This window comes from Delphinapterus leucas, chromosome 3 (assembly GCF_059928025.1).
Source record: "Delphinapterus leucas isolate spDelLeu-1000000601 "Yukka" chromosome 3, BTC_Dleu_Yukka2, whole genome shotgun sequence".
Taxonomy (NCBI): domain Eukaryota; kingdom Metazoa; phylum Chordata; class Mammalia; order Artiodactyla; family Monodontidae; genus Delphinapterus; species Delphinapterus leucas.
The window spans coordinates 43,639,861-43,656,633 of NC_143131.1; the positions used below are offsets into that span (position 1 = coordinate 43,639,861).

At 41.5% G+C, this 16,773-nt stretch overlaps 1 protein-coding gene across 1 annotated transcript in view; it reads right to left on the minus strand.

The window, feature by feature from the left end:
• The window catches only part of LOC149749551 (chondroitin sulfate proteoglycan 4-like), a 64,615-nt gene that overhangs the window by 27,188 nt on the left and 20,654 nt on the right, over nt 1–16,773 (minus strand). The window contains 4 exon segments of the mRNA XM_089908564.1: nt 436–508; nt 510–568; nt 4,079–4,277; nt 15,999–16,175. Coding sequence (XP_089764690.1) covers nt 436–508; nt 510–568; nt 4,079–4,277; nt 15,999–16,175 — 508 coding nt within the window.

The window sequence follows — 16,773 nt, forward strand, 5'->3', positions numbered from 1 at the left end:
GTCCAAAGGCTTCAGGGCCCCGAAGCAGGAACTCAGTGAAATCCTGATGGTCCCCCTGATACACAGGGTTTTTATATTCAAAAATGAAAACCCCAAGATCTAGATGGTCAGGACAGAGCCTGGCTCTCCTGCTTCTTTAAGGACCCTAAGGAGAGAGCAGGAAGAAAGTGCACATGGAAATAAAGATTCCTCCCCCCATTGCCCTTCACCAACACGCCCTCTTCTGAGGAACAGGAGATAGGAGAGAGAGGGGTGGGGAAGACCCAGCCTTGCTTTTGCTAAATTCTTGCAAAGAGACAGTTCTTTCTGGGACTTTGTCACTGTTGTTGATATCACTCTATAGTAAAAGATGACACTTTATACCATTCAGGTAGAACTTTCTAAATAAATTGAAAAACACTTAAACCCAAACACTCAATGAAGTTAAAATCTTACCTGGAGAGATGCTCAGTCCTCTGTTTACTTCTAGGCTAATGATCAGAGCTCGAGCTGTGATACTAAAAATTTTATCGTGGTGCAAAGTTCAACCCATCAGTAACCTGAAAATTAAAGCCTCCTGACATTGCTCCTCTAAAAGAAGAAATTACATTCTGGTCAATTTGGTTGTTTTGCAAAAGCCACCCACTTCCACGTTCTCTCCCACCTGATCCTCCTGCAAGGTGACCCCTATCAATTTGAGAGAATGTTAACAGTCACTGAGCTCACCAAATCAAATATTGCCAAAACACAAAGTTAAAAGAACATCGATAAAGGTCTAAAATGCATATTCCTGCCTCACGCCCTCCTGAGAGTAATAAAAGAAAGCAAAGATGTTACCTCCAAGAAATTTTTTTAAAAATTTAAAACATGTTCATCACCTGCATTTTATTATTTTGGCATCAACTTATACCAATAAAAGTAATACATGCATGCAATGTACACACACACACAGCCCTTAGCAATTTCTGAACTACTGATAACACTTACTTGATAATAAGAAAAATGAAAACTAGAGGGAAGTAAATAACACTTAGCCCCTCCCCCCAAATAATTTCCCATTATTCATCTATCTCAAACTAGCTGTTTCCTGCGAAGAGGGGAAAGAGAAAAGTGGAGAAAGACTCAGCCCCAGTTTTGTTAAATTCCTGCAAGAAGAGAATTCTACTCCCACACTTCTGTCCAGGGATCAATTAATGATATCAGAAAAGTTCTAAATTAACTTATGTGTGAAACAGAAGTTGAGTCGGACCCCTCTATTGATCCCATTCCCGGGAGTGCTTTACCAATCTGACTCCCAAAGCACCAGGCAGGATCACCACGCAGACAGCCTGATGATCACAATCCCCTCACCCTTTGAAATTGTTCATCTAGCATAAATCTGCAGGCCCACAGGTCTCTGCATCATGTAATGGGTAGAAATGTCCTCTTTGTTGCCCTCAGGGACATGTGGCAGGGAACAAAGGAGGCATGGTTCACTCTGCAATTACCTACTACTCCCGTAATAACATGATTTAATAAAGGGCTGCTTGATGGCTTAACGGTCTCTCAAGTCTCTGTTATCTAAGCAAACCCAGGGAGTTCTGATTCCTCACCAAAAAAAGGTTACAGCCTTTAAAATTTTTTTTCCAAAACACTCAAGAGTCATATTTTTAAAAACAGCAAAAAAAAAAAACCCCACAAAAAAAACAGAGAAAGAGAATTCTGGGTCTGCCTAATTCAGAGCAGAGGCCCACAACGAAATGTTATTTTTCTTTGTCTGCTCGTTTTGACTAGAAATAGCACTTTGAAAATTGTATTTAATTAAATGTGAAATTAGGGAGAGAATGCTTTCTGCCATTAGGCACTTTGAACATTTCATGAATCTGGAAACAAAATAGAAATGGAATCGGAAGGAATTATATCAAAACAAATACTAGAATAGTGTACTGGGTATGTCCTAACTATCATACTAATTATGACCAAAGAGCGGGGAGGAGGGAAACATGAAAGCAGCTGTGGCCTGTGGATTTTCTATTGTACAACCTCAGATCTTCCTGACTTGACTGTACTTTCAGAAGGGCAACCTGAAATCACTTAGCTCCACCACTTCTCGGCTCTATCGACCTACTTAGGTTGTTATGTGGAATAATGAATTAGATTAATGGCAGAGCACTTTGCAAATATAAATGCTAAGAGAGACTAATTAAACCTAAGCCTTTGTTTGGGGCTGCTGATGGACAGATGTAGCAGGGAGAACCAGCTGGTTTCAGCAAGAGACTCATCCGCAGCTGGGCTCCAGCCACTTTGAAGGCTATTATTGCCTCCAAGTCCATTTACAAAATGTAATGATTCACTCTCAAAGAGCTTGACTATAATCCTCCTTCCTGCTTTTTAAGGAGAAATTATTTTCTCTACTTGCCAAAAGCAAATATTGACCTGGTAGTTTAACAAATAAATCAATCCAGAGAGCTAATTTATATCTTAATCCTTCACTGCAAAGGGTAACTTCAGTTCTTCAACCTACCCTAGCCTTCAATGGGTGGCAGTTAGTGGAGAAAGCCCAGCTTTACGGTCAGACCAACTTATATCTTTCTGAGCCTCAGTTTCTTCATCTCTAAAACAGGATCATCACTTCCGCTCGCACAGAGAACTTCTGCAGGTTAAATGAAATGGATCATGTGATTGCACCTTCTGCAGTGCCTAGCATGTGTCAGAGGGTCAATAACTCCTTTCCATTGCAAACTGCATCGTTTTAGAAATTCCAAACCTCCCCTGTGCAAGTCTCTAGAGTAGTTCTCACCATTTTGAAAATAAGTTAATCCTTTCATAGAGATAAAAAACTTCCTAGTCCCTTGCCTAATAATACCTGGGTTTTTAGTATCTACTAATCAAAACCACACATAATTGGCAAAAACATCCTGTCACTTCAATGCCCCTTTAAATAAGTTGTATTTTACTAATGAGCGCATCTGCACGCAATTAAAAAATAAAAACATACATATGTGGAAAAGATCATTCAGTCTAGAAATAATGCTTTGGTACATATGTGGGTGGATTTAGGATCTTGTTGCAATAAAACTAATCCCCAACAGGTCCCCAGGCTACAGGTTTTGGTACCACTAGATGACAGCAGTCACACAGTAAATGATTTTCAGATTATCTGGGGATTCTTTGTACTTAACTGCAAAGATAATCAGGAAATTACTACATTTGAATTTAGAAGATTTTAATCTTTATTTTCTTTACTGTATTTTCAAAGAAGATAATTAAAAATGGCTGGAAAGATATGGCTTTTAGCTTTCCCATCATGTGGCCCCAGCTCACGCTCCCCCCCATTTCCTCCTGCAGGCTGGGAATGGGTAGCTCCCTCTCTGCGACCACTGACAAGGGTAGCCTGGAAACAAAGGTAGGTTAGATCACCCCTTCTGCAGATTTACAGTGGCTATTTGGCCTACTGATTTACTGATGACCAGAAAGAAGAAAACAAAGTCTTTTAATGTCAGGGTCTCTTAAATTTACAGTTATATTTATTCATTCATTCGTGTGTTCATTCATTTAACAAATAACATTTGTTGTGTTCACTAATGTATCCCTCACATTTGGAACATTACCTGGCACATAATAGGTATTCAATATGATTTCATTCTTTCAATAAGTTTGTATTAAGCACCTACTATGTTCCAGTCACTGTGCTGAGGATATAAGCGCAAACAAAAGAAAGAGCCTATTCTTCTAGCCCTTGTACTCTAGTGGGGAAGACAGACAGGAAACAAATGAACAAATCAATCTATACTGCAATGTCAGGTAGCCAGGGTAAGGGATAGTGGGTGACGGAAGAGATGCTATTTTAGTGTGTGGTCAGGAAAAGGCTCTCTGAGAAGCATATATATGAGCGCAGGCCTTACACGACAGAGTGAGTAAGCCACGTGTGAGTTACAGGTACCCTCTAATGTTTGCCATTATGGACCTCACCAAACTGTGTCACTTTTTAAAAAATTATAGAGCTTGCAAAGTTTTTAGATGGCTTGTGGTTTTCCTTCAGCAGCTATTAGGTTTGACTACATGTTAACCTCTGATTGAAACACATTTTAGTTTCATGTTGTTTTTCTCAGTGACATACCAGTGTGTACAAACACTAGCTGACCCTCATTGATTTGAGCCTGGGTGAAGTTCTGCATGCTTAGGCCAGGAAAGGACTTGAGAGCCAAATGCCCATTGCTGGGTGGAGAGACCAAGTAGGCAAGGTCCTGCGGGGAGGAGTCCCCATCTTCTGAACAGAGCTCACCGCTGGTAATCTCAGTGACAGAATTCACCCACACCTTAAAAAGAAGAGAATCACAGATCTTGAAAGGACCAATTCCAATCATATAACACTAGTAAACTGAATAGCTATGAGACCCTGGCCCCTTGCACAAAGATTTAAAAACTGAAGCCATTCACCGACTTTTTAAAGCATGAAGATTCTTAATTCAAAACAGACACATAATTAAATGCCAGATGAAACGCAGGGCATGTTGTAGTGTTTATTAGATTTATAAGGTTTACGAGGTTTCAATAAAAAATAGGATTCATCGTTATTTATTCAAAATTAATTATTTACACTGCATATGCATTTATATAAAGTATAAAAGCAATAAAAGCTGATGGTTACTAAGTACCTTCTGTGTGGCTGGCATGTGCTAATACTCTGTGTGGAATCTCAATCACAGAACCTACCTCAAAGGGTCGATTTAAGGATTTCTATTCATTAAGAAGCGAATGATTTCATCAGCTTTTAAATATTTGAGGGCAAAGCACACACTGCACATTTTTTATTATTCTCCTTTATCCTACCTGTCTTGCAGGAAAACAAATATCTGGTCCCTACGGCCTTATAATGTTTGCTGTGCTGGTAGCTCACTGCAATTCTTTCTGATTAATAGTCTCTATTTTTCCAGTTACATTCAAAATCTATTCCCATTATTCAACAATTCATCATTTTTTGAGCATCTACTACATTCCAGGCAATGTTCTGGGGTTTGCAATACGTCAGTAAAACAGAGTCTTGTCCTTGTGGAGCATACATTCCAGCAGGAGAGCAGAAGGGAATACAGGGAAACAAAGAACAGAAATAATGAAGAAATGAATTACATAGTCCGTTAGAGGGTCACAGGCACTGTGAAAAAAAATTTTAAATGAAGCAAAATGAGGCACTCAGGAGTGGGAGAGTGTTAGATAGGAGGCTCGTCGGAGGAAACGTGGAAGGAGGCGAGCGGGGAGCCCCGTGGGCGTGTGGGGAAGAACATGAGGCAGATAGAACAGCCCTACGGTGGGAGCAGGCCTCAGCTGTCTGAGGAGCAGCAAAGAGGTCAGGGTGGTGGGACCAGAACAAGCAAGATGAAGAGTAGGAGGCGGCGGGTCAAACACAACCTGGAAGGTCAAATCCCACAGGCCCTTGAAGGCCACCAGAAGAGCATGGGCTTCACTTGAGTGCAACAGGGGATCATTGTGGGGCTTTAGGTGAGGTGTAACTTGGTCTGGCTTAAGTCTTAACAGATCCCTGTGGCTTCTGTGTCAAGGACAGACTCTGGAAGGCCAAGGGTAAAAGCAGGACGACAGTTAGGAGGCGACTGCAATGATCCTGGAGAGAGATGAAAGAAGAGGTGGGGGGAGCTGGAGAGGAGGTAAGAAGCGGGGAAATTCTGGGTGTGTGTTGGCCACAGAGCCAACAGTTTCTGACGAGCTAGGTGTGGTGAGGGGCAGAGGAAGGAAAGGCGGTGAGAAGAACCTGGTTTGCGTCTCAGCAGCTAGAAGGATGGAGCCACCGTCAGCCGAAACGAGGGCAGCTGCGGGTGGAGTGGATCTGGCAGTAAGAGCAGGAGTTCAGTTTTGAACATGCTGAGTCTAAAGTGCTTGTTGAGACGTCACACCAGGTCTGATGGAATTAGGCTGTTTCGAGTTTTTCTCTAATCCTGCAGTCACGTGATATTTCACCAAAACTAAAGATGGCGGCTTTATCACTAACTAGATTTTCTCATTTCTCTCTGTATTTATAAACGTCCTCCCCCCAGAAATTCTGTGCACATTCCCAAGCTCATGTGTCATTCTTTGCTCTCTGACTAGACCCTGATCATCTTCTACGCTTGTTACCAACTTGCTTAAAAATTCAATCCTAAGCAATTTACTAGGTAATCACTCTGGTCTAGGGGGCTGTTCTTCTCAGTAGAAAAGGCAGTTTATAAAATAACTTACCTGTAACTAAACAGAATTTGAGATAGGGAGATTAGAAAGTACATAGGATTCCTACATTTACCTACCAGACATGACATGCCACTTCACCTATGAAGCCCTGGGCACATTTCTCAATTTCTCTGTGCCTCAATTTCCTCAATAGTGAACTAGGAATAATAGAATTATTATGTATAATGAGTAAGTTAAGATCTGCAAGTGCTTAGGAAAAGCTTTATCTGGCACATAGTAAGCATTCAATAAATATTACCTTTGTGTTACCCATCTTCTTCATCAGATTTGGCTCTGAGCATAGATGTGATTCCTTCACATTACTTAAAAGTCATTTGGAGTTTAATGACTACCACTTTCTTTTTTTTAATATTTATTTATTTGGCTGTGTTGGGTCTTAGTTGCGGTGCACGGGCTTCTCTCTGGTTGCGGTGTGCAGGCTCTCTAGTTGTGGCACGCGGCCTTAGTTGTCCCGTGGCATGTGGGATCTTAGTCCCCTGACCAGGGATCAAACCCATGTCCCCTGCATTGGAAGGCAGATTCTTAACCACTGGACCACCAGGGAAGACCCTGATTACCACTTTTAAGGCTATTCTTTTTTTTAACTTTTTTTTAATTGGAGTATAGTTGATTTACAATATTAACTTAATTTCAGGTGTACAGCAAAGTGATTCAGTTTTATATATATATATAGTTTTTCAGATTATTTTCCATTATAGGTTATTACAAGATATTGAATATAGTTCCCTGTGCTACATAGTAAATCCTTGTTGCTTATCTATTTTACATATAGTAGTGTGTATCTGTTAATCACATACTCCTAATTTATCCCTCTCCCCATCCCTTTCCCCTTTGGTAACCATAAATTGGCTATTCTATAATAAGTACTGTACATTTTGTTTAATCCCACAGCATTCCTCCATAATTTGAGGTAAATAGTTTATCCATTTAATGATTGTGTTGTCAATGGATGCTCCTATATCTTGGCATTTGGAATATGCCCACTGAGGATTTTTCAGCCCTAAACTCTAAGGACATCAATATTTTAATAGCTACCAGAAATGTTAATCAACCTAATGTTCAAATTATAAAGTTTGGTCTTCAGTTAATCCATGGAAAGCCTATAGTTTCTATAAAATACACAAGTTGGACTGCTTAACAAAATTCCAAGTCCAATCATTCTAGTTTTTCACTGTTTACATTTTTAAATCCTATCTGTGTATTTTATTCTCATTTTTTCAGGAACTTGAACTGATTTGGAAATGTACTGCCATTTCTCTTCCCATGACTCGTAGATACTCATTTTTTCCAACACCATGCATACGAAAGCTGGATGAAGCATGTTTTCCACTGTAGTTACTCTTCTGTGAAACACTGCTTTTGCTCCTCTTGCCTCTGGAATACACCATCTTCCAAAACAAATGTAAAACCTGCCACTGAAAACAAGAGCTAGTAACCTCAGGTCTCCACTTCCACTCAAACCAAATTTAGTTCAATTAAAAGTCCCATTGCTTTCGGTGAGGCCTGATTTAATGCCTAGTCCTTGGTAATGGAAACTTCAAATGGGTGGGGACAAGAAAAACAAAGACTCCAAGCTTGAATTCAGATTTCAACGTGACCCAAAGCCCAAGAAATAATGGTTTAAGGAGTTAATATCTGAAAAAATTAACACTTGAACCTGGAATGATATATTTTTTAATTCGCCTTTAACTTAAACAGGAGGTTAGTGAGATTTAGAAAAATTATGATCCAATATATCCAAATTATGCTCTTAATATTTAAAAGCCCAGACCTTTGTTTTGAGTTTCATATGAGAGATGTGAAATATCTGTGAACTGATTATCCCACTATTTGACCCCTTCAGGCCTTCAGGCCTCCAAGTCACCGGCTCAGACTTTGCTGCCTTCATTCTTCCACTGTCCCCAGCTCTCAAAGCTCTTTTCAGTGATGGCAAGTGCTTATCGGAAACAAGCAAACAGTTCTATTTCTGGTATGAACAGCAACAATAATAAAACAAAATGTACAGTATCACTGAAAGCAAAAGTTGAAAAATAGAAAAATGAAGCCCCCTTGTGGACACCAATACATTTTATCGGGTATGCACGAAAATCACTGGTCATGCTTGAGTACAAAAGAGAGTATGTTCAGGAGAACATACTTCTGAGAGTAAAATGCAAAGGATTTACCTGACGTGGTCTAACTCCAATTCCTAACTCCAGTTGGTCATGACAGGAATGATCTCCTGTACCACTGAATGGCCATGATCAGCCAGCCACAAGTCCTGTGACTTAAGGCAATTTGTTAAAATACTTTCAGTACACTTGAAATGATGGGACCGAGGGGTTAACGTTCAGATTTCTGCCTCTGAATTCCCATCCAGAGTCTGAGATGCTCTTAGCAGCTCTGACCCTATCCTCCCACTTCCTTCTCGCAGGTAGACTGCAGATGACCCTCCATGCCATCTCCTCTAAGCTCCAATGACAAGTAAGGAGAGTGAGCAGTCATGTGGGATAGTCTGAAGGTCTTGAGAAAATGTTGTTTGAAAGTCAAAGCCTGGTGGCACAGGGGTTGAGAATCCGCCTGCCGATGCAGGGAACACGGGTTCGATCCCTGGTCCGGGAAGGTCCCACATACCACAGAGCAACTAAGCCCGTGCACCACAACTACTGAGCCTGTGCTCTAGAGCCCGTGAGCCACAGCTACTGAGCCCACGTGCCGCAACTACTGAAGCCCACGTGCCTAGAACCCGTGCTCCACAAGGAGAGAAGCCACTGCAATGAGAAGCCCACGCACTGCAACGAAGAGTAGCCCCTGCTCGCCGCAACTAGAGAAAGCCCGCGCACACCAACGAAGACCCAACACAGCCAAAAATAAATAAATAAAAATCAATAAATTTATTTTAAAAAAAAGAAAGAAAGAAAGTCAAAGACACCAGAGAATCTGAAGACTATGATGGTTAATTTTATGTGTCACCTTGACTGGGCCACAGGGTACCCAGCTCTTTGGTCAAATATTATTCTGGGTGTTTCTATGAGAATGTTTTTGGATGAGATTAACATTTAAATGGGTTGAGTAACACAGATTGTCCTCCCTCAGGTGGGTGGGCCTCACCAATCAGCTGAAAGCCTGAATGGAACAAAAGGACTGATCCTTCCCTAGGGTCAGGGCAGTAAAGAGAATCCTTTCCTGCCTGACTGCCTTTGAATTGGGACACAGGCTCTTCCTGGCAGCCTTTATATGGGAACTACACCATCGGCTCTCCTACGTCTCCAGCTTGCCCACTCACCCTACAGATCTTGGGACTTGCCAGCCTTCATGATCACATAAGCGAATTCCTTATAGTAAACAAACAAACAAATAAATAAACACACACACACACACCCTATTGGTTCTGTTTCTCTGGAGAACCCTACATAATACAGAGGACTTATTAATTCATATTTAGGATTGTTTTTGCCCCAGACTCTGCCACTGTCTAACTTGGTTATTTTGGGCAAGTCACTTAACCTCTGAAGCTTTCTCTCTTCTTTAAAATGGAAATAACAGCAATACTTGCTTTATCTACCTCACCAGGTCCTTGGGCTTCTTAACTATAACCATGAAGGAAGAGATAGTAGAGCATCATGGTTACGAGCAGAAACTTGCATTCTAGCTCTGCCACTTACTGTCTACCAGCAGCTCTTCCAGTACTGACCCTGGGCAGATGTCTGAGCCTCTCTGTGCCTCAGATTCCTCATCCTTAAAATAGAAATGATATTCCATAGAGTTGTTGAAGATTAAATGAGTAAATAAATATAAAATGCTTAGAACAATGCCAGAAACAGAGTAAGTGCTAGGTAAGCATTAGCTACCATTAAGATTATGTAAATGAGTTGTTATTACTGTTTGCTATGCTCTGAAATCTAGAAGAAGAAAAATCACTGTCTGAAATAATCCCCTACATTTGAAACTTTTGCCTGGAAAGAAGTAACTAGTAACCGTAGCTTTGGAGAAATTATCTGTTTGTTGGAAAATGTACTCCCACAGCTCTGCTATTTTCATGAAATGCATACTCTTTATACATTAGTTTTCAGAAAGTTAACAAGCCTAATGTGTGGCAGTTCTTTTGTATAACCAGTTATCCATTTGTGAGAATAACTTGCATTATGTTCAACACACACAGTTTTTCCAGGAAGTTTTCTGTGTTCATTTGCCGTTGTTATTACACATTCTCATGGATATGATAGAGATATCATACTCCAATAAAAAAAATTAGGGGCATAAAGTAAAGAATATCTTAGATGTCATAAACTGCCAATACAGGCTCTTGAAATCAGCAAAACCAATTCCTGACTGTCTCTCGGCTCTTTTTCATCAGGTCTAAATTACGCTGAGATTGGTAATAGACACTGTAGTTATATCATAAAATTTTAGTGCATAAGATTTCCTTCTTCTAAAATCCTTAAACCAATTCCATTCACGTTATGCTATATATAACAGGAAAGCAATGTTGTAATTATATACCCTGGTCTACATCCCTTTTTCTTCGAATATTTAAAATTTTATAATTTATGTTCTTCCTTTTCTATATTTGCCCTCCTCAACATTACTTTGGGCCATAAGAGCAGTACCTAAAGCGAATCAGCCAGGTTTGCAGACAATATACCTGGTCCGTCCACCCCTATCTCCTTTCCTGCTGGACGGAGCAAGGCAGATGGGCAGTGAATGGGCAGGCAGGGCTACCCTGGCCTGCAGCCCTATGATGATGGGTACTCACAGGGAGACTTCAAAGCTGAGGATGGCAATCTGTGCGCCTCCCCTAAACACAGAGACCTCTGGCATGTAGTAAAGTACCCTGATGAAGGGGTATAGGGGGGAGGCGGTTGTTACAGCCTGCATTAACTCTGTTATAACCTTCCAGTACATGTTTCTAGGTGCCCTGCTAAATAGAAGTTTCCAAAAATGAACTCCTAGGAGTTTACTCAACCTGTAAAAGCTCAGGTGTTCCTAGAAACAGGAAGAGTAATTTTAAAAAGTGATTTATCCATATAAAAACATTTAGCTTTGCTAGATCAGTGGCATACAATGTTCTCTGATTAACACCCAAAGTAAGGAATACTTTTTACAAAACAACCTATTACTCATACGCATATATGGATGTGTGTGTGTTTCAAATGACACAAAAGTTTCATATAACAATTCTGCCCTCATTACACACAGTGCATTCTGATGCTACCTGTTCTATTCTATTTTATTCTATCTAATTTGTTTTTAAAATGTTGGTCCTGATCCACTCAATTAATTTCACAGTCTATTAATAGTTTGCAACCTGGAGTTTTAAAACTCTCTTCCAGATCATTCTCATTGTGGATAGCAGAGTGGACTCTGCTCAGACTACCTGGGCTTAAAACTCACTCTTTTACTAATTGTATGACCTTGACCAAGGGACTTAGCCTTTCTGTGCCCCACGTCTACTATAGTCCTCATTCTATATCAAGGGTTGTGAGAGAATTGAATGAGAAGTCACATGTGATGCTTTTTGAAGTGAGCCTGGCTCACAGCAGAGGCTCAATAAATGCTGGTCCACTTCCCCTTCCTCACCTCTAGAAGCCCAGTGGAATGAAACGGTCTAGTGTAGGGGGTCCTTATGCCCAGAAACCAGCTCTCACCATGGAACCTAATGTCTGACCACTCTCCTCCCTCCATCTGCTCTGGCCACTCTGAGCTTCTCATGTCCTCAAATACGCCAAACCTGCTACAGACTCCCTGGATTATCCCTTTGCTGGGAATGCTCTTGCCTCAGACATTCATATGGTTCCTCACTCCCCCACACGAGCAACCCTACACCGGCCTTTATTCAGAAAAAGAGGTAACAAAGCAGGCTTAAGACTGCCTTTCCTTAGAAAGTCCTGCATGCAAGTTGGCACTTGGCTGGCTTCAACCATCTGGGAACTCGATGGTTAAACAGTTTTCTGTACTGATATAAAACTTTCCCTAAATAATAAGAATGGCTCACTGTATCTAAACAGCACAAACAATGTGGTTTGTGCAGGACTCCTGCTTTCCTTCTGGGAATCCGGGACTTTGGGTCATACTAGGCAGAGGGCACCTACCTGACCAGCCCCCAGTAAACATATTGGGTGCTCAGGATCTAATGATCTTCCCTGGTAGACAACACTTCCCACGCATTGTCACAACTTGCTGCTGGTGGAATTAAGTGCATCCTGTGTGACGTCACTGGAAGAGGACTCTTATAGCCTGACCGACTTTCCTCTGGACTTCACCCCACATGCCTTTTCCCTGTGCGGAGTTTGCTTCTTATCTCTCACTGTAATAAATCTTAGCCATGAGTTTGACTATATGCTGAGTTCTACGAGTCCTTGCTAACGAGCAAACCTGGAGAGGGCTTGGGGACCCCTGACATGCAGGGCTCCATGCAAACATCCCTTCCATGAAGAGACCCTCTCTCACTCCAATCTCTCTGCAAGGTCAGCATTCTCTAACCCCGTCACTCTCTGTCCCCTCAAATGCTCTGCAGAAAAAATACAGCAGATCATCACTCTATTTATCACATACTTTTATTGTCTTCTCCACTCCGCAGGGGGGCACTTAGACATTCAAAATTTATTGCCCCTACTACAGGCCTGGCACTGTGCCAGGCACTGAGGGCAGCATAGGAAAAGGACAGCAAAGTCCCTTCCCAATGGAGCTTATGTTTATGGGAGGTGACAAACAATAGATTGTTTATTTGTTTACTACAAAGGAGAATAAAGCAGGGTCAAGGGACAGAGGATGGCCTGGTGCTCTTTCTGCTGGTGTGGCCAGGGAAGCATCTAAGAGAGCAGCGTGTCTAGAAGCCTGGGGAGCCAGACTCCAGCCAGGATTCCCAGAGGGGGTAACATGCCTTTGCTTAAGGAGCCCTGGTACTACGTTCTGTACCGGATGGCTGGAATCAGTGAAATCTAGAAAGCCTCTATTCACAACAGTCATAATTCAAAAACAGAAAAACTCATTTTGGCAAATGAGCCTAAGTCTTTCTTGGTATAGAAAGATTTTCATTGATAGAGCACCATGACCATTACCTACAACTGAAGAAACAAATTCTTGAGATCTCTTCCATTTTAAAACAATCAAGCAAATCCTACCAAAACTATTTCTACATGTTTACATGACTAGTTAATATATCCTACCGTAGTACCTAGTCACCTCCAGATTTTAGACACACGGACTTTAAAACCGAAACTATTCATATGTTTCTCAGTCAAAGAGAAAAGGTTCCCCCAGTGTATACCAGAGTACGTCCATCCAATAGAAAAAGGTGGTTCAACACTCCCTCCATCCGTCTAAGTGCAGCTTCACCCAGAGAGTGTCAAGCAAGGTTTACAGTCATAAAAACCACAGGATATTAGAACTGGGAGGGACTGACAGATGACCAAGGAAAACACACACACATACAGACACATACACACACACACAGACACACACACACACATACATACACACTCACACACCCTACCCTGCAACCTGCTTATGGTTTTACTATTAAGGAAGGTGAGACCCAGAGAAATTTTGCTTAAATTGGGCAGTTTACAAGCCTTAAACTCTGGTCTCCTAACTTTAATCCAGAACTTTCAAAACAGAAATGAATTTCTTACTAGATAAATAAACGAATAAGCTCAGAAAGGGCCAGTGTCAAATGACCACATCCCTCAAAAGTTGTACCCTTCCTGGCCTGGATCCAGGCTATCTAGGGAAGAAGATAGGAATAAAGGAAGTGGCTCCTACTCCGGGCTATTCTTCCTTTTTCTCTTGAGAGAAACACTCTGGTATCAGGGATGGGGGAAGAGGTCGGGGCAGACTGCCTGAGCAAATTCAAGGTTCCTGGTAGACTGTATTTCCCTAATTTTAAGGGAAGACAGAAACAAAGTCTAGGTTACACTTTTTTCTCCTTACAATTCAATGTTCTGAACATCTTAAATTGACAGGTACATTTAAATACAATAAAGCTATTATTAAGTTGATGGTGCATCTTACAATCCATGGTACCTCCAGGCCCACAGTGGGGCTTCAATTCCTTTCCATAAAGAAGCCTGAGAGTTCACTACCTAATTCTTTGTTCTTCCTCTCCCTCTGCCAACTCCAGCTCTTCTCCCATATCTTTCTAGATCCTAGGTCCCTCCCCTGGATCTTTCTCATCCTGCAGTTCTGCATCATGCAGCAAAATGCCCAAATCCCCTGCCGAGGCTCCTGGGCAAACACACCGATGTCAGTACAACTGCTGCAGACCTATTCCCTTAAGTCCACTTTAGTAGAAACAAAGGGCACAACAGCTCTGGAGACTTTTTCTTACTAATAAGACAGCCCTGATCACACAGATGCACTGAGAGAGCTTGAGTCAGTCACAGGTAATGGGGGAAGTGTCAGAGCACAGTGGCAAGAGAGTCAGACTTGGGCACACTCGGCTTCAAATCCACACCTTCCCTTGTGACAGCCTGGGGCCTCAGTGCTCCCATCTATAACGAGGTTAATAATCACAGCAGTTCCTTTGTAGGGCTGTGAAAACGACACCAATATGGAAGATGTCCAGTACTCTACTCAGTAACAAATGTAAACTTTTATAACCGTGTTTAATAATAATTGACACCTACAATTCGTCATGCTGGTCTGCAGCCTCCTTCTTAGATCGCTTTGCTGAGAATGAGTCAATAGGTATTAATACAACAAGAATAAGTGTGAGGAGAGGGAGAAAGGCAGCTGAAAACAGAGGGGGGCAGCCCACGAGGTTGCCCAGCTGTAACACACCATCCTCAGGCTACCTGGGTAATGACTGTGAAGTAAACTAAAAGATAAAGGGACAAGTTCCAAAGGTCCAAACACCACTAATTTTTCCCTTAAAATGTAGAGGCTGCATAACAAACCGAGCTGTAATATAACTAAAAGCACTATAAAGCCTATTCCGAGATCCAATTATTTTGAGCGAATAAAAACAGATTTTAAAAACTCCAGTGATTGGGACTTCCCTGGTGGCGCAGTGGTTAAGAATCTGCCTGCCAATGCAGGGGACACAGGTTCGATCCCTGGTCCAGGAAGATCCCACATGCTGCGGAGCAACTAAGCCTGTAAGCCACAACTACTGAGCCCTCAAGCCACGACTACTGAGCTCGCGTGCCACAACTGCTGAAGCCCGTGCACCCTAGAGCCCGTGCTCTGCAACAAGAGAAGTCACTGCAATGAGAAGCCCGCGCACCGCAACGAAGAGTAGCCCCCGCTCTCTGCAACTAGAGAAAGCCCGCACGCGGCAATGAAGACCCAATGCAGCCAAAAAAAAATTTTTTTAATTAAAAAAAAAAACTCCAGTGATTTTTAACAATGTAAAATTTTCTAGTTTGATTAGCCCCTGGTGGGTTCCTGAGTATGCCTGCACAATAATTTAGTTGGTGCTGGGGTGTTTTATAATTAAGGTCAAAGGCTTACAGTTCCTTATTTCTTTGTTGTTCTCCTTGCTTTCTTCCTGTCCCTCCCTGTCACCTACCTGGCCACCACTCTCACCAAAGACCCTTGTTCTAGACATCACGGGTGTGCTGCACCATCTTGTAGCTTGGTGGTCTAGATCCTTTGCCACTTAGAAAACAGCATTTAAGATTACTGGGTTCGAATAGCACAAGCCGTAACCAACAGAATGTCTTGGTAATAACTAGCATTTATTTAAAACCAGGAGGAATATGCCAAGTATACATACGTAAGTCATATATCTCATTATTTAATAGTAGAAATACTACAAAAGAAAATCAAATTGGTAGTTCTATGTTATTATGATAAATCCAAAAGCATGGAGCACTTACCTGGAGGATTTTATTGGCTGTTATTACTGGAGCCTCATCATTTACTGATTCGACAGTCACAGAAAGAGTTTGAGGCAAACTCTGTTTTCCAAGCTCTGAGCTATTTGCAAAGATGGTGAAATTGTCAAGAAGGTCCTCACTATCATCATGAACATAGGAAATCAATCCATTTCCTACCTGTAACCAACAACAAAATATCACCAAACTACTGAAATATATTTAAAAATATGAAAAAATGCTTTAAAAGAAATCCTGATTTTTTAATATCTAAAACACAGAAGCATGTATTCATCCCATGAAGTATGATTCTGACAGAGTGCAAATTGTGATGGATGGTATAATTTTTATGAAGCAATGCTGCATCCCAGAAATAAGTTTCATGAGGAGCAGAGTGATCAAGCAATGTGGGGTAGTAAAGAGAATGCTGGACTGGTTATCAGAAGACCTGAGTTCAAAGGCTATTTCTAACCCTAAAATGTGTTGTAAGTGACATACTCCACCCTTTCTTCCAATGGAGCAATACCCATTAAAATTCAGACTCTACTTATTTAGAGTGACTAATTTTTGTAGTTGTGGATTGTTTTATTGGACAATTCAGAATGTCGGATTTACGCTCTGAAGTTTTCACCCACTGATTGGATTTCTGCTCTTTGGAGACATATGGACCAGGGCAACTCTTAAGTTTCCCCAGGCTTCTCTTTTCTGAGCTAAGCATGCATCAGTCCCTTAACTGCTCTTTGTATGCAAGGTTACACCTGCTACCTCCTAACCCTGC